General features: G+C 46.6%; 1 protein-coding gene across 6 annotated transcripts in view; it reads left to right on the top strand.

Annotated features, from left to right (window-relative positions):
- Positions 1-23,468, top strand: part of eml1 (EMAP like 1) — a 369,982-nt gene that overhangs the window by 176,467 nt on the left and 170,047 nt on the right. For 3 of the 6 annotated variants that reach the window (XM_072490447.1, XM_072490454.1, XM_072490468.1), the window contains exon 1: positions 14,719-14,811. The exons of the other annotated variants lie outside the window; for them this stretch is intronic. In XM_072490447.1, the coding sequence (XP_072346548.1) occupies positions 14,727-14,811 (85 nt within the window). In that variant the 5' untranslated portion in view covers positions 14,719-14,726. Of the gene's footprint in view, positions 1-14,718; positions 14,812-23,468 lie in introns of those variants that run through there. 6 annotated transcript variants of the gene reach the window in all.

Consider the following 23,468-nt stretch of genomic DNA (forward strand, 5'->3'; position numbering starts at 1 on the left):
ACCTTATGATGCGACATTTTATAAAATGCCTTCTGGAAATCTAAGTACAGTACATCCACTGGTTCCCCTTTATCCACAGTCCCTGTTACTTCTTCATCAATTGTTCATGGACAACACTGTGAGTTCACTAATGTGCTCAAATTTCACATTGTGCTCATCTCACTGAATTGGTTGTTCGTTTGTGTACTAAACATATTTTGGTGAGAATTGGCAGGTCATCGGGAGTGCTCCTATTTTCTGAGTTTCAGTTAGCCTTGCTCAGAATGCTATCAAACAATTGAAGAAGTGAATAGTTAGCAAAGATGCCTCACACCCACTCCTCTTAGATTGATTCTTCGCAACTGGAGTGATTCACCTGCCATTAACTGTCAGCCACATTTGCTTTCTTATATATTGTGCAAGGCTGCTTTATGGTTCATGGTTTCAACCCCAGTTGTTTGTGCAATGTTACAAATTGAGGAACCTGCTCTGTAACGAATCATTACCATTTCTGAAAATGAAACACCGAAACTAAACAACCTGCTGCAACACTGAATATTTTATCTGATCATCTTTCCTTATTTTCTCAGTGTACCTGTTAGTCCTCAATGTAATTTATGCAACAGGAACCAATTAGAGTGAGCTGCAAATGAATGGTATGTTTGGAAATGGTAATCATGAATGCAATAGTTAATTTGTTTGCACACAAATGTTCTAACATCCGCCTCGCACTTGCAAAGCGCATTGCAATGCAGACGCGCCAGAGTGACACTTTATTATCTTGTTGTACATCTGAGGCTGGATTCTCTTGTCCCTCAGTCCCGTGTTTCTCAGCGGCGCGCCTGTTCCCTGGTGGTGGGATTCTCTACTCCCGCCACTTGTCACTGGGATTTCCCATTAAGGCCACCCCACGCCGACGGAAAACCCATGGCGGGAATGCGCTGCTGGCGGGAACAGTGAATCGCAACGGCCGGAGAATTCGGCTCTGATACGGGCAAATTAGCCACAGAGTTGATGCACAATTCATTTTTTTCTCTTTGGTTCATGCTCAGGCTAACTTCTCTTTAACGTTTGTAGTCTATATTCTATCTCCAGTTGTGCTATCCATGTGGTTATTCTGGCAGACCAGCTTGATTTACCCCTATATGTATTGGACAGGCTGGCCCGATGACACAGTAATTAAAGGTGAGGAACACCATTCAGTATATATCAAATCGTCCATCCCGAGAAATCCTTCTGCCCCTCCCATTGTAGAATCCATTGTTTCTGAAATGATTGCAGAATTCTATGCCTCCCTTATTCTGACTGGATGTTTATTTAGGGTGTTAATCACTTTAAAAGTGAAGAATTTCCTGATATCGGAACCAAAATGAGTTGACAAGTTTGAACCTGTCTTTGAGTTCTAATCCAGCAGTTTAATTTAATGATATATTCCAGGTTAACTTTTTCTAAGCCTCTAAGAATTTCATACACCTTTTATGAAGTCACCTTTCACTCTATCCAAGCTCCGAAGCTCAGTTTCTCAATATGACCCAGGCTTGACACTGGAGATTAGCCTCATGTTTTTTTCTGTGATGTCCCCCAGCCACTCTTCCTTCATTGAGACCTGTATTAAACACAGTATTCACAGTGCGGTCTATTCTAACCAGAGCACTGTAGCTTGATCATGATCTCCACTGACTTTTATTCTATAGTTCTGACAATGTAGTTCAACATCCTATTAGCTTTGTTGTTTGCTGTTGTTGATTGGGCATAGATTATTTCATAGAATTTACAGTGCAGAAGGAGGCCATTCGGCCCATCGAGTCTGCACCGGCTCTTGGAAAGAGCACCCCACCCAAGCCCATACCTCCACCCTATCCCCATAACCCAGTAACCCCACCTAACACTAGGGAAAATTTGGACACTAAAGGGCAATTTAGCATGGCCAATTCACCTAACCTGCACATCTTTGGACTGTGGGAGGAAACCGGAGCACTGAGTCAGGACGAAGAGGACCTCACTGCCTATTTATAATAGGGTATGATTCATCCACTTGCACCCAGAGATCACCAGCTAATTGGAATATGTATTTACAGGCTGCTTCTAGCTTTGTCCACAACTCCTTCATTTATTTAAACCAGCTTACCCAGTTTTACTAGAGAACCCCTAAAGTCTCAAATATCATTATTAATGAGTATAATCGTGCCAGGCCACATTCCTTCCAATACTAAGCTGCTCACTACCAGCTACACACTGATTGTTTTGATATACATGGCCAATCAATTCTGAACATGTCACAATACTAGTCCCACGTTAACCCCATACAGCTAAACTTGGATAAGACACGAAATACAGTAACTCTTCATAGCGTCCGAATTGCAACTACAGCTGCTGTCAGAGGTTAGTTTCAGAGTGAGTGGTGGTACTTGTCTTACAAGAGTCCTCCTGGGGGAAGGGTGGCAAAATGGACAGAGCTCCAGCCTACTCCTTCACTCATGGAAACAAAATGATGATTTGTTATTAAGTTCAATTTATTGCAAAGTTGCCAGAAACCTGTATGACAATCAAACATCTACAGATTCACTGTGTGAAGAGTGGACAATTTTAGGAATATTGGGGGCTAAATACTGGGACAATTTAAGGGTGAAAACGTATTGTGGGTTTGACTGCAGTGGTCATGTTTTATTTTTTTTTAATGTTTTGTAAAGGCCTGGAAGCTTCTAGGGGCCAGAAGGTGAAATTGACCAAACTAATGTGGTTTTCAGTCTGGCCTAATGGATTGTGGTTTGACTGGGGAAAGTCCCTGGGGAGTTAACCAACTTCCAATATATAAAGTTAATTTGTTTTTGAGTTTGGGGAGATGATGTCATTGGTGGGTGGAGCCAAAGAATGCAGAGGGTCAGTTTTTTTTGGAGAAGGCTTTGGGAGAGTGAAGATGTGAATTCTGGTCGGTCTGACACTGAGTCAACAATTCTCTCACAGTAGGATAGTTATAAAAGAGTGATCTGTAAAGCAGATCAATCTTGTCTGGGGACAAGGAAGGAACAGAAAGACGGCAGGTGAACCAGCTTTTTAAAGCTATTCAGCCAGAGTCTGAAGGATTCTAGCAGGGGTCCAAATCCGTTCTGTGAAGCAAGTATTACAGCAAGTGCTGACTTATAAGTTAGATTGAGAGTTGTATATTTATTTTCTTGTTATTTAATGGGAAATTGATTAGTAGCGTTTAAGGGGTAATTGTAAGCTGTTCACTTCGGGTGTGAAGTTAAAAAGTTTATTTTGCAGTCAGAATAAAGTTTTGTTTTAATCATAACAAACACCTATTTCTTCATGCAATCACTCCTGGAGCGAATCATTCTTTCCGCACAGTCTCACAAAATGAACTAAAATATTGGAGTTTCGGTACAATGTCCCAGCCACTGTTGGGGTCTGGTCTGCGATTGTAATGACTGCAAAATGAAAATTATAATTAATCCACTGAGCTATCCTTTGTGTAATGTAGTGCATAGGATGAGAAAAGAGGCTTTACGTGCTGAAAGCATTTGCAGTGTTTGTCAAATACCTTGCAAGGATGCCATGTTTGTGATTCCACTCATTGCAAAATACGAGTAGAGCTAAATAGAGTTTTAAATGGAAGTAGTGTATGTCCAATCAGATTTTGTCCGTATTCACCAGCCACTGGAGTATTGCCCAGCCATCCAAGTGTCTTTGTTTCCACATACCCATGGTACATAATAGAAATGACAACATGGCAGAATTTATTTAAGAACACATAAGCAGTTTATGTTCTTTGGTTCACTGCTTTGACCTTGGTTTATATATACGCACACAATAATTTCAAACAATTGCTATATATTTAGCAACTGTACATCAGGGCCAATGTGCAGTCACGTTGTACAGCACATGCTCTGTGCAGTTTGACTTGTAGCACAATAATGTGTAGTTTCCCCTCCCACTCATTAATGTAATGTGGAACTTGCCCCGCCACCAGTGTCAGGCCACCATTGTAGCACAAGGCACTCATCTCAAGCTGTCAGTATAACTTTTACAAAGGCTTTAGTAACAGCAGTTAAGTAGCCTGGGAATTCTCTGTCGCTAAATTATAAATGGGAACCTTTCATTAATCCAATATTTTATTCATAAAAGCAGAAAAAACTTGAATTTTAGCCCTTTCATGTGCCCTGGACCTCCCAAAGCACTTCACTTTGAAGTACGTCTGCGGTATAATCATTGTTGTAGTGTAGTGAAATACAGCAACCACTCGTACACAACAATGTCCAATAGACAGCCATGAGGTAAACCTGCTTTAGTCATGTTCATTGAGGAGTAAATGTTAGTCAGGATGCTAGGGGAGAATTTTGTTGGAAAAGTATACTTTATTCATAAAATATCTGAAAGGAAGATGACAAAACATTTCAAATTGTCATGCAAGGAAGTGTAATGATATTCACATTCTCTACAGAGGTCAAAATTCACTCTCTGGTGCTTCAATACAGAAATGAGGACATTATTTCAATAAACAAACATTTCAATATTTTCATTACAAAGAGTCCAATGCTGTTCAAATTGGAGTCACGTCACGCTCTTGAGGTGCTTCAGCATGGTTACATTACTATGCGCAGTCAGGATTAAGTTTATAGCTCAAGGGGTTTTACATGGTCACCAGCCTTCCATAGTGGCCTTTCCCCATTGCTTGGAGAACTCCACTGTTCTTCTTCAAATAGTGCCAAAGAACTATCTCCAATTTTCTGTCAGGCAGCACCTCCGACAGTATAGCAATACTTCAGTATTGCACTACAGTGTCGGCCTAGATTATATACTTACGCCTCTAGCATTAGGTTGAAAACCATAAACTTCTGATTCTCTTTTTTGTTAAATATAAATTGAGAGTATCCAGTTCTTTTTTTTTTCCAATTAAGGGGCAATTTAGCATGGCCAGTTCACCTATCCTATACATCTTTGGGTTGTGAGGGTGAGACCCACACAGACACGGGAAGAATGTGCAAACTCCACACGGATAGTGATCCGGGCCCAGGATGGCAGCAGTGCTACCCACTACGCCACTGTGCCGCCCGATTAACTTCTGATTCAACAAAGAGCATGTGACCACTGAACTAAGAGCGACACAATAAGCAATAAGCATGAAACCTATGGGGCGGGATTCTCTGGTCTCCGATGCCGAAATCCCGTTCGGCGATCGGCCAGAGATTCCCCGTTACGATGCTCCGCTCCCTCCAACGCACGGCGTCGGGACGGCCTCAGGACGTCACCTGAGGCCATCCCCCGATTCTCCACCCCCAATGGGCCAAGTGCCCAACGGCGTGGGACATGTGTCCTATTTTTTTTCGGGAACCCAGTGTGGCGGCTGTGGACTGAGTCGAGCGCCGCCACAGTCGGGTGGGAGCCATTCCATGGGCAAGGGGGCTTTAGCGGGGGCTGGGGGCACTGGTGGGGGGTGGTCTAGGCGTGGCAAGCCTGGTCAAAGGGGGGAATTATTTGGCAGGCCAGGTCCACGTGCCGTCGTCACCATGTTGCACGGCGCCGCCGCTGCAGGCGCGGCCGAGCGCATACACGGCCACGGACCCAGCAATTCGCTGGCCGTAATCGCAGCTAAAGCCGCGGGCTCTGTGCTGCATGCCTGCTAGCCCCCCCCCCCCCCCCCCCACCGGATGGAGGATTGGTACAGCTTTTGCGCTGTTTTTTTCAGGTGTAAAACGCCACCGTTCCCAGTCAGCAATTTAGTGTTCAAATCGGAGAATCCAGCCCATGAACTTTTTTTGGCACTAGATTCAGCACTAAGTCACACCTTGCACGGCCAGGAATAAGTGTTGATACTTTTTTCTGCTGTGTGCACGAGCATGCTTGCCAGCTGCTGTATTGTTTTCAAGAGAGTGCACATGGTGAGCATTCAGGATATTGGTGCTCCAAGTTCTGAAATGAATGCTTTAACATTTATTAAGCTGGCATTCTTAAGGCCATGGGCTCAATTTCATATTTTCACGGAGTCAGCGCGTTTCAATTAGGAAAGTAGTTGTGATGTCAGCTGGGGAGCCTTGTCCCAGTGTGATTCATTGCTTTCCATAGAGGAAGGAAGAAAAATGGCCACCAGACAGATGATCATAATTAACATGTGGGTGTAAGCCGCCGGGACCATGTTCACAAAAGAATAATGCCCATAGAATACAGAGGGAGAATAAAATACAAATGTGGAGCAACTTTCCCTCAAATTGTTTCAAATGTCATTGCAGCCAATGAAATAGATGTTATAAAGAGCTAGGATTCAAATTAAAAAAACAGGTCCTCAAGGGTCATAATCTCCGGATTACTGCCCGAGCCACGTGCAAATTGGCATAGGGAGGCAAGAATAAGGGAAGTTAACACGTGGCTGAAAGAGTGGTGTGGGAAAGAGGGGTTCCTTTTCATGGGACACTGGCATCAGTTTTGGGACAGGGGGGACCTATACCGTTGGGATGGTCTCCACCTGAACCGAGCTGGGACCAGTGTTCTGGCGAAAAGAGTAAATAGGGTGGTCAATAGGACTTTAAACTAGAGATTGGGGGGGAAGGGAAAGTCAGGGAACCAAGAGGTGAAGTAATCAGTGGGAAGCGTAGCTGCTTAGGAATACAAAAAAGCACAAAAAGACAGAACTCAGGAGAGGTTACGATAGTCCCCGTCCGACAAAATATGACACAGTGTATGGAAAGGCTCAGTAAACCAAGGTCCACCACACTAAGAAAACAAAAAGGGACGGTCAAAAGAGAATTAAAGGTGCTATATTTAAATGCGCGCAGTGTACGGAACAAGGTAGATGAGCTTGTGGCCCAGATTGTGACTGGCAGATATGATGTGGTAGGCATCACAGAGACGTGGTTGCAGGGGGTTCAGGACTGGCATTTAAACATCCAGGGATTCACAACCTATCGAAAAGACAGAGAGGTGGGCAGAGGGGGCGGGGTTGCCTTGTTAATTAGGAATGAAATTAAATCAATAGCACTAAACGACATAGGGTCAGATGATGTGGAGTCTGTGTGGGTAGAGTTGAGGAACCACAAAGGCAAAAAAACCATAATGGGAGTTATGTACAGGCCTCCTAACAGGGGCACAAAATGCACCACAAAATAGAAAGTACATGTCAGAAAGGCAAGGTCACAGTGATCATGGGGGACTTCAATATGCAGGTGGACTGGGTAAATAATGCTGCCAGTGGATCCAAGGAAAGGGAATTCATGGAATGTTTACAGGAGGGCTTTTTGGAACAGCTTGTGATGAAGCCCACAAGGGGACAGGCCATTCTGGACTTAGTGTTATGTAATGAGCCAGGCTTGATTAAAGATCTTAAAGTAAGGGAACACTTAGGAGGCAGTGATCATAATATGGTCGAATTCAATCTCCAATTTGAAAGAAAGAAGGTAGAATCAGATGTAAAGGTGTTACAGTTAAATAGGTGTTACATGAGGGAGGAACTGATGAAAATCAACTGGGAGCAGAGCCTAGTGGGAAAGACAGTAGAACAGCAATGGCAGGAGTTTCTGGGAGTAATTGAGGACACAGAACAGAGGTTCATCCCAAAGAAAAGAAAGGTTATCAGAGGGGGGATTAGGCAGCCATGGCTGACGAAGGAAGTTAGGGAATGCATCAAAGCAAAAGAGAAAGCCTATAATGTGGCAAAGAGTAGTGGGAAGTCAGAAGATTGGGAAGGCTACAAAAACAGAGGATAACAAAGAGAGAAATAAGGAAAGAGAGGATTAATTATGAAGGTAGGCTAGCCAGTAACATTAGGAATGATAGTAAAAGTTTCTTTAAATACATTAAAAACAAACGGGAGGCAAAAGTTGACATTGGGCCGCTCCAAAATGACGCTGGTAATCTAGTGATGGGAGACAAATAGCTGAGGAACTGAATAAGTACTTTGCGCCAGTCTTCACAGTAGAAGACATGAGTAATATCCCAACAATTCAGGAGAGTCAGGGGGCAGAGTTGAATATGGTAGCCATCAAAAAGGAGAAAGTGCTAGAGAACCTAAGAGGTCTAAAAATTGATAAATCTCCGGGCCCAGATGGGCTACATCCTAGAGTTCTAAAGGAGATAGCTGAAGAAATAGTGGAGGCGTTAGTTATGATCTTTCAAAAGTCACTGGAGTCAGGGAAAGTCCCAGAGGATTGGAAAATCGCTGTTGTAACGCCCCTGTTCAAGAAGGGAACAAGGAAAAAGATGGAAAATTATAGGCCAATTTGCCTAACCTCGGTTGTTGGCAAGATTCTAGAATCCATTGTTAAGGATGAGATTTCTAAATTCTTGGAAGTGCAGGGTCGGATTAGGACAAGTCAGCATGGATTTAGTAAGGGGAGGTCGTGCCTGACAAACCTGTTAGAGTTCTTTGACGAGATAACAAATAGGTTAGACCAAGGAGAGCCAATGGATGTTATCTATCTTGACTTCCAAAAGGCCTTTGATAAGGTGCCTCACGGGAGACTGCTGAGTAAAATAAGGGCCCATGGTATTCGAGGCAAGGTACTAACATGGATTGACGATTGGCTGTCAGGCAGAAGGCAGAGAGTTGGGATAAAAGGTTCTTTTTCGGAATGGCAACCGGTGACGAGTGGTGTCCCGCAGGGTTCAGTGTTGGGGCCACAGCTGTTCTCTTTATATATTAACGATCTAGATGACGGGACTGGGGGCATTCTGGCTAAGTTTGCCGATGATACAAAGATAGGTGGAGGGACAGGTAGTATGGAGGAGGTGGGGAGGCGGCAGAAAGATTTAGACAGTTTAGGAGAGTGGTCCAAGAAGTGGCTGATGAAATTCAACATGGGCAAGTGCGAGGTCTTGCACTTTGGAAAAAAGAATAGCGGCATGGACTATTTTCTAAACGGTGACAAAATTCATAATGCTGAAGTGCAAAGGGACTTGGGAGTCCTAGTCCAGGATTCTCTAAAGGTAAACTTGCAGGTTGAGTCCGTAATTAAGAAAGCAAATGCAATGTTGTCATTTATCTCAAGAGGCTTGGAATATAAAAGCAAGGATGTACTTCTGAAGCTTTAGAAAGCATTAGTTAGGCCCCATTTAGAATACTGTGAGCAATTTTGGGCCCCACACCTCAGGAAGGACATACTGGCACTGGAGCGGGTCCAGCGGAGATTCACAAGGATGATCCCAAGAATGGTAGGCCTAACATACGATGAACGTCTGAGGATCCTGGGATTATATTCATTGGAGTTTAGGAGGTTGAGGGGAGATCTAATAGAAACTTACAAGATAATGAATGGATTAGATAGGGTGGACGTAGGGAAGTTGTTTCCATTAGCAGGGGAGACTAGGACCCGGGGGCACAACCTTAGAATAAAAGGGAGTCACTTTAGAACAGAGATGAGGAGAAATTTCTTCAGCCAGAGAGTGGTGGGTCTGTGGAATTCATTGCCACAGAGGGCGGTGGAGGCCGGGACGTTGAGTGTCTTTAAGACAGAAGTTGATAAATTCTTGATTTCTCGAGGATTTAAGGGCTGTGGAGAGAGAGCGGGTAAATGGAGTTGAAATCAGCCATGATTGAATGGTGGAGTGGACTCGATGGGCCAAATGGCCTTACTTCCGCTCCTATGTCTTATGGTCTTATGGTCTTATGGTCTTACACAATAATGTACAGCACTCCAAATAGACCATTCAGCTCACTAGGTCCAAGCCAGTGCTTATGCTTCTTTCGAGCCTCCCCCACCTTTCTTCCAACCCCATTCCTCTATCCCTTTCTCCCTCATGTGTTTATCTAAATCCTCTGAAACGCACTCAGGCTGATAGCCATAACTACTCCTTGTGGTCCTGACCTCCACATCCTAACCACACTCAAGGATGAGGGATTTTAATTCCAAGGTTCAGTTGGAGAAGCTGGCGTTGTACTTCTTCGAGCAAAGGAGATTGAGATGAGATTTGATAGAGAGGGACAAGATTTCATAAGATTTAGATAAGGTAGACAAAGACTAGTTTTTCCCTTTAGCTGATGGTACAAGGACCAAGAGACACAAGGTTTGGGCAAGAGAGATACAGGAGGTGTGAGGAGAAGCCTTTTTTGTGCAGTGAGTGATAATGATCTGGGACTCGCTGCCCATGATGTCGGTGGAACTGGAAACAATCAATGATTTCAAAAGGATTTTGCATGGGCACTTGAGGGAAAGCAACATGAGAGTTGACTACAAGGGTAGACTGGGGTAATGGGACTGAGCAGGGGGCGGGGGGAGGAGCGGCAGCTCGCCATGGGAGTTTGCTTACAGACTCCCATGGGGTCCATCATTCAAAGACTTTGTCATGAAACCCAGCATCTGGATTGCAAATCCAGCTGACTCCCCCCAACCCCCAACACCCCTCTCACTCACCCATGGCCTGGAAGGCTACAGGTGGATGGCATGCCAGCAACAGCCACTGCCTCCCTGATTGACTGGCAGCTCCTGGTAGGCGGGACTTCTACCTCCAGGGTTTTTGATCCTGGGGGAAGTTCACCATTTGCCTGTCAAGTGCCTGAGTGGAACAAGATGTGATGGGCTTTCTCAAAAAGAGGCAACACTGGGCTTTCACCCAATCATCTAGCCAATGGGTGAGACACCTATCACCTCATGAGATTCTGCCCTAGGAGTGAGAGCTCTCTTAGATTTTAGAAGTTTAATTTGTTTTCATCTCAACATGGCTTCTGAGGTCTACCCATAGTGGATACCGGGTGAATAGCATGGAGGTGGCATGGGGTTATGAGGTGGCATAGATGTGGCATAGAGGTGGCATGTGAGTTGAGTAGGGGGTAAGAGATAAAGGCGAAAGGGCCTAACGGCCTTTTATAAAACTGGGCTGAAGTCTCAGAGAGCTTGCCCACCTCCATGCCTCCCTCCAAACTGCATCCAGAGGCAGATAAATCCCTGCCCTTCGGAGTGAAAATCATACCTGCAGGGGTCAATTCCATGGCGATGGGTTTGCCAAGTCAGCAAATTTCCCAACTTGAGCTTCCCACTTTCATGGCAAAAATCCAACCTATATTTTCCAGGGAATGAATATATGTCTTCCTTCTTCTTTCTTCAAAATGTTGTGCCCCTGCAACAAAAAAATAAACTAGGTTTAGTGTGGTGGTTGTTCCATTAATTGGGACACGAGAGGCGATGAGTTAAGGGGCGCATTGCTTCCTCTCACACTATTGAATTCTTTGTCTCTCAAGCTGTCCACAAACCGGCTTATCCAAGCTCGTAACTAAGATTACTAAAAGCTAGGCATTGGAAATATAGATGACGGGCGCGATCTAACAGCCACGATGCACCGGAAAAGCTACTCGGTGCTGCTTGGCCGATAAAAGCCGGGAGACACCACTCCCAGGATCTACCCGGCTCGCAACGCCTTGTGAGATCCAACGTTGCGATGTAAATTGTGGGTGGGATCACTTTTTGACAAATCTTCATATTAGAGCAAGTCAGTAAGCCTCACTCTAATGTGCAGATTGCCGAGGTACCTGAGGCTTTAGGTTCATCCCTTTGCTTTATATCTCGGCGAGCGCTATTCATCACTGGTCCCCACAAACAGGAACCAGACTGAACAGCACTCGTGCGGGCCTCCCAGGAGATTAGAGGCCCCTAGTTGCATACCCTTTGGGCAGGGTGGTGCTTTGGCACTGCTGGTGCCACCTTGGCACCCTGGCAGTACCAGCCTTCTACCTTGGCAGTGCCACCTGGGTGCCAGCCTGGCACTGCCAAGGTGCCCATGTAGCACGGCTGGCATGGGCACTGCCAGGATGCCACATTGGCAATGCTAAGGTTTCAAGCTGGCATTTCTGTGCACCCATGGTCAAGCCGGGAGTGCCCTGCATGGGGTGGGGGTGGGGGGGCGTTGTTGGGGGGGGGGGGCGTTGTTGGGGGGGGGGGGTTGGGGGGGGCGTTGTTGGGGGGGGGGGTTGGGGGGGGGGCGTTGTTGGGGGGGGGGTTGTGCGGGGGGGGGGGGGGGGGTCTCGCTTCGGGACCTCAGAGATCGGGATGCCATTTAAAAATGGCATCCTGATCTCTCACTACACTGGGGAATTCCAGCGAGCACAGCTCCCCAATGTGCAAAGCGGGGTTATGTGTATCCTTGGCTATGGGTTCCCCATTCAGACCCCTTATACAACGCGGATCACATTGTAGCCATGTGTCGGTAAACACGATCCTACTGGCGAGATTCTCGTTTTCCGATTCAAGCGATATTTTCGCCCAGGTCACAATTTGTGTTGTGCCTGACACACGAGCATATTAAGCTTCCCCAGAAATAGAATGAAGCTCACAGTCCTATGGGCCCATAAAGCAAAGGATTTATTAAAAACTTACCTTTTTAGGTTTCCTTCTTGTTCCAGCCCACTCCCTTGTGACTCACAAGCGCCTGAAACTTAGAGACTGAAAACCCAGCAAAATTCTCTGCTGGTTGTATCAGCCGTGAGCATTGGTCGTTGGATGTGAGTCCCTCAAAATCATTACCTGTTTAAATGTTTCCCCCTTAGATTTTGCCAAAAAAGAGTCTCAGAAATGTCACCATTACGTGAATGTATATGGTAATTTATTTCAATCACTTCATTTTGGTTGAATATCTTTCACTTAGGAATGCCATTAAATGTTCCAGTAGTTTGATCCTGACAACAGTCAGCAAATCTTCCAACTGGGCACGTCATAAACTTTTAGATTTAACACTGAGTTCAACAATTTCAGGTTATAACCATTGCCCCCATTTTTTCAGATGGCTGCTGGTGATGAATCTGCTCTTAGCACTTTTGTCTCATTCAGACCCATCTTTTGTTTCTTTACTTGTTCCTTTTCCATATCCTTTTGCCTTGCACCATCGTCCGTCTTGGGTGGAATCTTGTGGAGGGGACGGGGGTACTGGCTGCTGTCGAGACCCCCATATTGCCCCTTTCCCAGCAGGCCCGCCACATCATCTGCTACTCAGGCACTTGACAGGCCAGTGGCAGGCCTCCCTCGGGATCAAGGACCCCAAGAGTGGAGGTTCTGCCTGCCAAGAGCTGCTGACCAATAAAAGGCCGGTAGCTCTTTTGTACTCAGCAGTATGCACCCTCCTGAGACTTTGGATTGAGGAGGGACCCAGGCACATGGTGAGGGATGGTGAGAATGGTGTCAAAGGGTGGACTCGCGGAGGAGGGGTTAAGGAGTTCGTCAACAAGGGTGAGGGGTGGCACTCAATGAACTCCCCAAACATGCCAGGATTTGTTTGGCAAACATCTGTTTGGCGAGCACCTTGTCCACTGTCGGGTTAAGTAGGCATTAATTGTCCACTTAAGGCCTTCAGTTGGTGGCCTGTGGAAGACTGTCCACAGGCTTTCCTGCCATCGACTTAGTCAGGGCAGAGGTGGGAAGGTGGCAGGGGTCCCTACCTACTGCCCTCCAGCCTGATTAAATGACGGCCTGCCACCAAACCCGTCAGGGGAGGGCAAGAGATTCCACCTTTTGCCCTTTAAGCTCTCCTGCTTTCTATTTTATCACATTTAACCAGTCTTGTTCTTTCTCCCTCATCCATTTCCCTGCTTCTTAACTTGTTCAAAATCTGTTCACCTGTAACTTTTTCCAGTTCTGACTCCAGGCCATTGACCTGAAATGATATTTCTCTCTCTCCAGATACCTTACTGAGTATTTCCAGTGTTTTCTTTTACATCATACAGCTTGTTAAAGTTGACAAAGAGAGGGCGGGTATTTCAGCTGAGGTTTTTAATGAAGGAGTTCCATTAAAAAATAGGCAGATGAGTACTTCCTGTGTATGTGTGGTTGCCTAACTTCAAATACACGCAATTGTTAAATATCTGGAATTATTTCCCCCAATTAAGGGGCAATTTAGTGTGGCCAATCCGCCTACCCTGCACATCTTTTGGGTTGTGGGGGTGAGACCCACGCAGACACGAGGGGAATGTGACCCGGGACTAGGATCGGACCCAGCTCCTCGGCATCGTGAGGCAGCGGTGCTAACCACTGCGCCGCGTTGCTGCCCATGATACCTGGAATTTCAGCTTGGCATGCCATTGTGGTCTTGTGACGAGAAACGCTTGATCGATCCCTGAACAGTTACTAGTCGCCAATCTCGCAGTAAAAATCTGCTGCTTTCAAATCGTGAGCAGTGAGATGATAAGGTCATGTGTGAGCTAGGACCTGGCTATTATTGAATCAACGTTTGTCAGAATCTGTAGTGTTTGGGTAAACAGACTAGTCTTCCTCACTTAAATATTCAAAATCTTATAAACATTTGGACTCTAAATATCTTTCAAATTGCCATTTGTAAAATTTATTTTAATAGAAAATGGACCAGGTTTGCTGATGTTGCCTTTGCTGTTTCACTGCTTTGCCATTTCACATTGATTTTATAGAATGAACACTCGTGTATTTTGTGGGCAGCTGATTAAAGCAAGAGGCAGCTGAGTGTTTTATTTTTCTCTCCACGCTCTTCCCTTAAAGGCGCAGCTGCAGTTCCATAGGTAGAGAATTACAGGGCAATATTTTCATCCACTCAACAAGCTGTGGGACAAATGCAGATTTATCAGCACCATTTTTGAGCCAAGAGCAAAATTGTGGTTCCTTAGAATGCGATCAGTGATTAAAAACAAGTTATCTGCTAATCACAATGCGCTTGTGTGATAATGATCATTTAATGCTTCTCACACAGTCATTTAATCAAATTAAATGTTGAAATGTTTGCCAATCTTGCCATAAGCAATGTTGCCTGACACTGACTCAGTGGAATGTGAGAGAGTCCAATTTTCATTCCAGGTCCTGTACATACTCATGATGATCTGCGATGGAGTGACATTCAAAACAGGAAATTGTGAAGAGCGGCGACTCTCAAAAGTGGAAAGGAGAAAGCAATACTGTAAATATGTCAAAGGGCAGCATGGTAGTGCAGTGGTTAGCACTGCTGCCTCACAGCGCCAAGGTCCAGGGTTTGATCCCGGCTCTGGGTCACTGTCGGTGTGGAGTTTGCACATTCTCCTCTTGACTGCGCCGGTCTCACCCCCACAACCGAAAGATGTGCCATGCTAAATTGCCCCTTAATTGGAAAAAAGGAATTGGGTACTCTAAATTTTTAAAAAAATGTAATATGTCAAGGGGCAACTGAATAGACCAGGATTTTCCCACCTCATCATGGTGGGATCCGCCGTGGGAAATTCAGTGACTTAGCTAAAAGTCCACTGACCTTCGTCGGGAACGGGCGATCCTGTCAAATAAACAAAGAACAAAGAAATGTACAGCACAGCCCGTGCCGACCATGCTGCCCGACTAAATTACAATCTTCTACACTTCCTGGGTCCGTATCCCTCTATTCCCATCCTATTCATGTATTTGTCAAGATGCCCCTTAAATCCCACTATCGTCCCACAGGAATGGATGTTGCAGGTTCCGGGGTTTAGGTGTTTTAGTAAGCTCAGAGAAGGAGGCAAAAGAGGGGGAGGTGTGGCGCTGCTAGTCAAGAGCAGTATTACGGTGGCGGAGAGGATGCTAGATGGGGACTCTTCTTCCGAGGTAGTATGGGCTGAAGTTAAAAACAGGAAAGGAGAGGTCACCCTGTTGGGAGTTTTTTATAGGCCTCCTAATAGTTCTAGGGATGTAGAGGAAAGGATGGCGAAGATGATTCTGGATATGAGCGAAAGTAACAGGGTAGTTATTATGGGAGATTTTAACTTTCCAAATATTGACTGGAAAAGATATAGTTCGAGTACAATAGATGGGTCGTTTTTTGTACAGTGTGTGCAGGAGGGTTTCCTGAAACAATATGTTGACAGGCCAACAAGAGGCGAGGCCACGTTGGATTTGGTTTTGGGTAATGAACCAGGCCAGGTATTGGATTTGGAGGTAGGAGAGCACTTTGGGGACAGTGACCACAATTCGGTGACGTTTACGTTAATGATGGAAAGGGATAAGTATACACCGCAGGGCAAGAGTTATAGCTGGGGGAAGGGCAATTATGATGCCATTAGACGTGACTTGGGGGGGATAAGGTGGAGAAGTAGGCTGCAAGTGTTGGGCACACTGGATAAGTGGGGCTTGTTCAAGGATCAGCTACTGCGTGTTCTTGATAAGTATGTACCGGTCAGACAGGGAGGAAGGCGTCGAACGAGGGGACCGTGGTTTACCAAGGAAGTGGAATCTCTTGTTAAGAGGAAGAAGGAGGCCTATGTGAAGATGAAGTGTGAAGTTTCGGTTGGGGCGATGGATAGTTACAAGGTAGCGAGGAAGGATCTAAAGAGAGAGCTAAGACGAGCAAGGAGGGGACATGAGAAGTATTTGGCAGGAAGGATCAAGGAAAACCCAAAAGCTTTCTATAGGTATGTCAGGAATAAGCAAATGACTAGGGAAAGAGTAGGACCAGTCAAGGACAGGGATGGGAAATTGTGTGTGGAGTCTGAAGAGATAGACGAGATACTAAATGAATATTTTTCGTCAGTATTCACTCAGGAAAAAGATAATGTTGTGGAGGAGAATGCTGAGCCCCAGGCTAATAGAATAGATGGCATTGAGGTACGTAGGGAAGAGGTGTTGGCAATTCTGGACAGGCTGAAAATAGATAAGTCCCCGGGACCTGATGGGATTTATCCTAGGATTCTATGGGAGGCCAGGGAAGAGATTGCTGGACCTTTGGCTTTGATTTTTATGTCATCATTGGCTACAGGAATAGTGCCAGAGGACTGGAGGACAGCAAATGTGGTCCCTTTGTTCAAAAAGGGGAGCAGAGACAACCCCGGCAACTATAGGCCGGTGAGCCTCACGTCTGTAGTGGGTAAAGTCTTGGAGGGGAGTATAAGAGACAAGATTTATAATCATCTAGATAGGAATAATATGATCAGGGATAGTCAGCATGGCTTTGTGAAGGGTAGGTCATGCCTCACAAACCTTATTGAGTTCTTTGAGAAGGTGACTGAACAGGTAGACGAGGGTAGAGCAGTTGATGTGGTGTATATGGATTTCAGCAAAGCGTTTGATAAGGTTCCCCACGGTAGGCTATTGCAAAAAATACGGAGGCTGGGGATTGAGGGTGATTTAGAGATGTGGATCAGAAATTGGCTAGCTGAAAGAAGACAGAGGGTGGTGGTTGATGGGAAATGTTCAGAATGGAGTACAGTCACAAGTGGAGTACCACAAGGATCTGTTCTGGGGCCGTTGCTGTTTGTCATTTTTATCAATGACCTAGAGGAAGGCGCAGAAGGGTGGGTGAGTAAATTTGCAGACGATACTAAAGTCGGTGGTGTTGTAGATAGTGTGGAAGGATGTAGCAGATTACAGAGGGATATAGATAAGCTGCAGAGCTGGGCCGAGAGGTGGCAAATGGAGTTTAACGTAGAGAAGTGTGAGGTGATTCACTTTGGAAGGAATAACAGGAATGCGGAATATTTGGCTAATGGTAAAGTTCTTGAAAGTGTGGATGGGCAGAGGGATCTAGGTGTCCATGTACATAGATCCCTGAAAGTTGCCACCCAGGTTGATAGGGTTGTGAAGAAGGCCTATGGAGTGTTGGCCTTTATTGGTAGAGGGATTGAGTTCCGGAGTCGGGAGGTCATGTTGCAGCTGTACAGAACTCTGGTACGGCCGCATTTGGAGTATTGCGTACAGTTCTGGTCACCGCATTATAGGAAGGACGTGGAGGCTTTGGAGCGGGTGCAGAGGAGATTTACCAGGATGTTGCCTGGTATGGAGGGAAAATCTTATGAGGAAAGGCTGATGGACTTGAGGTTGTTTTCGTTGGAGAGAAGAAGGTTAAGAGGAGACTTAATAGAGGCATACAAAATGATCAGGGGGTTGGATAGGGTGGACAGTGAGAGCCTTCTCCCGCGGATGGATATGGCTAGCACGAGGGGACATAGCCTTAAACTGAGGGGTAATAGATATAGGACAGAGGTCAGAGGTGGGTTCTTTACGCAAAGAGTAGTGAGGCCGTGGAATGCCCTACCTGCTACAGTGGTGAACTCGCCAACATTGAGGGCATTTAAAAGTTTATTGGATAAACATATGGATGATAATGGCATAGTGTAGGTTGGATGGCTTTTGTTTCGGTGCAACATCGTGGGCCGAAGGGCCTGTACTGCGCTGTATTGTTCTATGTTCTATGTTCTATGTCCCTGCTTCCACCACCTCCTCCAGTAGCGAGTTCCAGGCACCCACTACCCTCTGCGTAAAAAACTTGCCTCGTACATCTACTCTAAACCTTGCCCCTCGCACCTTAAACTTTTGCCCCCTAGTAATTGACCCCTCTACCCTGGGGAAAAGCCTCTGACTATCCACTCTGTCTATGCCCCTCATAATTTTGTAGACCTCTATCGGGTCTCCCCTCAACCTCCTTCGTTCCAGTGAGAACAAACCGAGTTTATTCAACCGCTCCTCATAGCTAATGCCCTCCATACCAGGCAACATTCTGGTAAATCTCTTCTGCACCCTCCCTAAAGCCTCCACATCCTTCTGGTAGTGTGGCGACCAGAATTGAACATTATACTCCAAGTGTGGCCTAACTAAGGTTCTATACAGCTGCAACATGACTTGCCAATTCTTATACTCAATGCCCCGGCCAATGAAGGCAAGCATGCCGTATGCCTTCTTGACTACCTTCTCCACCTGTGTTGTCCCTTTCAATGACCTGTGGACCTGTACTCCTAGATCTCTTTGACTTTCAATACTCTTGAGGGTTCTAACATTCACTGTATATTCCCTACCTGCATTAGACCTTCCAAAATGCATTACCTCACATTTGTCCGGATTAAACTCCATCTGCCATCTCTCCGCCCAAGTCTCCAAACAATCTAAATCCTGCTGTATCCTCTGACAGTCCTCATCGCTATCCGCAATTCCACCAACCTTTGTGTCGTCTGCAAACTTACTAATCAGACCAGTTACATTTTCCTACAAATCATTTATATATACTATCAATCTGGGACTGCCAGTTCCAAGTTGTGTATTTGTCTTGCATTGAATTTTGCTATGTCCAGACGGGTTTCGCAGTTCATGTATAGCCACTACCGGGTGTCACACCTGGTGTCATATTGTTGATGGCCAATACTGTCAGGTAGAAACTCCCATGTGCCGTGTACAATTCTCGTCACACTACATAAAAGCAGTAAGAACATTCTAAAAGTAATTTGCTGTGTGGGACAAGACTTGTAGGGAGCATAAACAACAGAATAGAAAAGTTAGGCCTGTTTCTGTACTGCACACGCTTTGTAATTCCATATGCAAAGTGCTTCCAGACATTTTGAGAATAATTGGGACTGTACGAATTCAAATATTTCCATTTCTTTCTAACTCTACCAGAGCAATTTTCAACCTCCCATTTGGTGGGAACAGAGTAGTTGAGCAGTTAAAATGGAGGGGGGAGGGGGCAGCACGGTGGTGCAGTGGGTAGCACTGCTACCTCACGGCGCCGAGCTCCCAGGTTCGATCCCAGCTCTGGGTCACTGTCTGCGTGGAGTTTACACATTCTCCCCGTGTTTACGTGGGTTTCTCCCCCACAACCCAAAGGTGTGCAGGTAGGTGGATTGGTCACTTTAAATTGGCCCTTAATTGGAAAAAATGAATTGGGTACTCTAAGTTTTTTTTTAAATGTAGGGTGGAGGGTGTGGATGCTCTGTTTACTGCTCCATTCTTGATTTTAATGCTGCTGGTTTGGAGGCAGGAGAGATGCATGCTGGATTCTGACAATAAATGCTGCTTTGATAGCTCTCCTGCCAGGTGATGCTGCCTGGAAGCCAGTGAGGACTTCTAAGGGAGATTTTAAAAAACTTTCCATTCTGGTTTAGGAGTGTTCCTCCAATATCTCACAATTATTTGAGGCCCATGCCCCTGCGCTACCAACCACACCCCCCTTCTTCCCATCCAACTCCATCCTTCCCTCACCTCCCTCCCTCCTCCCCCCTCCACTCCCACTTCTTCACTCCAGCTCCGTCTCACCTCCGTGCCAGCTATGAGATCCTTACTTCTTCCATTTACCTTGCAGCTTGCAACCTTCTCTTGGTGCCAGCAGGTGGCCAAAGAGTAGCAAAGCTATGTCTTTGCCGTTCACCCCCCGCAGCCCACCAATGAGCCGCTGCTGCTTTCCATCGGAAATGGCCAGGAAGTTGACTGTCGACCTTCATCTGGTATCAGCCGGGCCTTCGGTGAAGCCTCCCATGTGGCATTGACTTCTGCTCCCACCAGAGTTCAAATTGCTCCTTTTGTCTTCCCTATTTGTTCTCCTATCTAGCTTCATGATAGTGGATTAGGCTGATTCTGCGTACAGCCAGGACACAGTGAATAATCAGATCTACTGGTAAAAATGCAATCATGTTTTTATTAAATTGGCTATAAAACCTTAAACCTTAAAATTGAACTGAATTTTTGTGACCATTTCTTCAGCTCATTGTAGTGCGTACTCCTAAAATGAGAGATTACACCGGTATCATCATATTGCTTTAATGAATACTTGTGCCCGTGAGGACTAAGCAATTAGTGTAAGATTGAAAACATGCAAAGCGACTGTGTACAAGAGATATGGGAAATGAGTGGTACTCTATTGAAAGGTATACGATTTGTGTGTTCCAGCTCCAAATATAATTTACCCATGAGCTATACTTTCTGTGGGAACAGTGGACTAATTGGACCTTTATTTGTACGGGTTATGTTGAAAGAGCTTCATTATAAGTTTCAACCAGAAGTACCAATAATTCAGATGACTAGGAATTGTTAAAATATTCCTAGCCTACAAGATGTTGAATTAAATTAGAGGTTAATTCAAACTAAATGTGAAGGACAAAGCTCCTCCTTATGGGCCCTGTGATATATGCATTTAAATGAGAGAGCGTGCGGTGTTTTCACTTTTTGACCTCCTTTGTACAGTGTGTGGGAGGAGGTATGGGAGCAGTCAAGTTCCGAACTGAAATTTATCCAACCCAATTTTTCCACCTCATTTCTCACATTCTCATTACTTTCCCTTTCCTCACTAATCTTTTTGTACAAAGTTTTTCCCCAATTCCTTCCACTTATGAAGCAGTCTTTATCCATTTTCTTTTGGACACTGAGGGCGGTATTTACCGGTGCTGCCAACAACGGGTTTCACAGTGGACTGGAACAGAACATTCGGAGAGAGACCCAGGGCGGGTTTCTCTCAGTCCGGGGCCGGGCCGGGGAATCCCCGCGACCGGCGCGAATCGCGCCACGCCGCCCCGACGCCGGAACACGACACTCCGCAGGGCGGAGAATCGACGCCATTGGCACCAGCGTGGTTGGCGTGGTGCCAGTCGGGTGCCACTCTACACTGCCAGCCCGCCGATTCTCGGCCTGGGATGGGCCGAACGGCCGACGTGAAAACGGCGAGTCCCGCCGGCGCCGTCCACACCTGCTCTCAGCCGGCGGGAACTCGGCGTCGAAGGGTCGCAGAGCGGCCTTTAGGGGGGGGCGAGGGGGGGTCCAACCCTGGGGTGGCCTCCAATGTGGCAAGGCCCGGGATCGGGGCCCACAGATCGGCGGGCTGGCCTCTCTGGCTGGGGGCCTCGTTTCTTCCGCGGCAGCCCCTGTAGCCGTACGCTATGTTGCATCGGAGCCGGCGTGTTGATGGAAGGCACTGCGCATGCGCGGGTTGGCGCCGGCGCCACTGTTCATGTGCGTGTTAGCGCCAGTGCCACTGCGCATGTGGGAATCCCGCAGCGCCCAGTTCATGCTGGGATCAGCAGCTAGAGCGGTGTGAACCGCTCCAGTGCTGGGCTGGCCCATTTTGTGGGAAGAATTAGTCATGGGGTCGGCCCGTTCACACCGTTGTAAAATGCGACGGCGTTTACGACGGCATGGACACTCTGCCGCGGGATTAGGGAATCCTGTCCCCTATAAATTGGATTTGCCTGTGGAAAAATTAATCGGAATTTGCCCCTTACCACTTTCATGACAGGTTGGCTTCCCACTGATCCATATCAGGAATTCCATTTACATGTCAGGAATACTCATAAAAAATGCAACTTGCCGGAATCACGTTCCCCCTCCCAATTACAAGCCTCGCCAGTGGGGAATTAGGCCAATCCAAATAGGTCAGGGTGAGAGATTAAAGGTGTGTCTGTCCACCCTCACTTCACTCATGAGTTTGAGTGTAACATTCAAAAACCTACCGACACCAGCCCTGCTCTGATTCCTCAGCGATGCCAGTGTAGGTGCACGATGCTGGGGGTGTATGGTGGGGCTGCTCACCGGGTATTGAGGAGGGCTGCTCGCCATGGTTACTGCCCTTCTCTGGCAAGGCAGCATCGCGGGCCATGAGCCTCAGACAGGGCTGTACTCTAAAACAGAGACAACATGGTGGCCAGGGAGTGGATGGGGAACTGAAGGTGGGGGGGGGGGGGTGGAGGGTGGGGGGGGGGGGGGGGGGGGGGGGGGGGGGGGGGGGGAATTGGATGGGATAAGAATAAGACTGGCAGGTGGAAGATTGGGACCGGGGAAGCTAGAGGCCAACAACAAACAGCAGAACACTGACACAGGAGCAGGTGGATGGGATTTGATTTGCTCAAAGGGGAGGACATGCCCCCAGACTCAAGAGTAAGAAAGGGGGAGGCTTAATGTGGCACACATAGGAGGGACGGGTTTCAAAGAGACTCCTGGAGCGGGAGGGCTGAAGGGAAACTGTCTCATGGCCATTCATTGAGGAACTCAAGAGCTGAATGAAAGAGAATCATAGTCCCTGGGCTGCTGCCAAGAGGTCAGGGTAAGAGATTAAAGAAAGCCCTGGGCCACTTTGGGCCATGCTACAGGACTATGCATGACGCTCATGTCATGTTCCCACTCCAGGGAGGTGCAAGGCCTGTGAGTTCAATGGGGATCAGGCACAGCTTGGTGTGCAGACGCTGTCGTAGCCTCGCAGACGATGATGATGGAGGTGTCTGGGTCGGTACTAGTCAGCAGATGGGATGGTCATGGTCTGGGGAGGCATCTGCGGCCTGTTAATGGGGAAAATATAAAATGTGGTGGGGGGGGGGGTGGGGTTCACAAAACTCTCCTAGGGGAAGACAGTTATCTCTATGTAACCATGCACACAGCCTCAAGATGGGACGGGGAGAGGTCCATATGGGGCATGGGGATGTCAACATGATGGGTTCAGGAAGGAGGGCAAGAATGTCCACTGCAATGGCAATGGGATCCAGGATTACCAGGCCTGGAGAGTCACGAGCTGGAGTTCTACCTACTAATAGTGAGGCTCCAAGGAAATCAGGAGGGCCCGAACCCTGAGAGTGGGAGGGTCGAAGTTGGTCTCAAAGTAAAAATGCAGTATCACCAACTTGGGACCCCGACGTTACAATGCAATGTAAAATCGAAACTGGAAATGAATCTGCACAGGAGGGGATTGAGACTGTGGGCGGAGCCCATTGCTAGACATGGGGCACACTCGCAATACTCAGAGTAACACCATGGAAATGGAGTCTGAGCTGATAGAACTCAGGAAGAGCTTATTGAGATGGTGTAAGTGGAGCCACTGACATTTGGAGCACTTTAACGTGAGACTTCAGGAGTCATTGGGTTCATAGTGAAGTT

The sequence above is a fragment of the Scyliorhinus torazame genome, chromosome 2 (assembly GCF_047496885.1).
Source record: "Scyliorhinus torazame isolate Kashiwa2021f chromosome 2, sScyTor2.1, whole genome shotgun sequence".
NCBI classification, from domain to species: domain Eukaryota; kingdom Metazoa; phylum Chordata; class Chondrichthyes; order Carcharhiniformes; family Scyliorhinidae; genus Scyliorhinus; species Scyliorhinus torazame.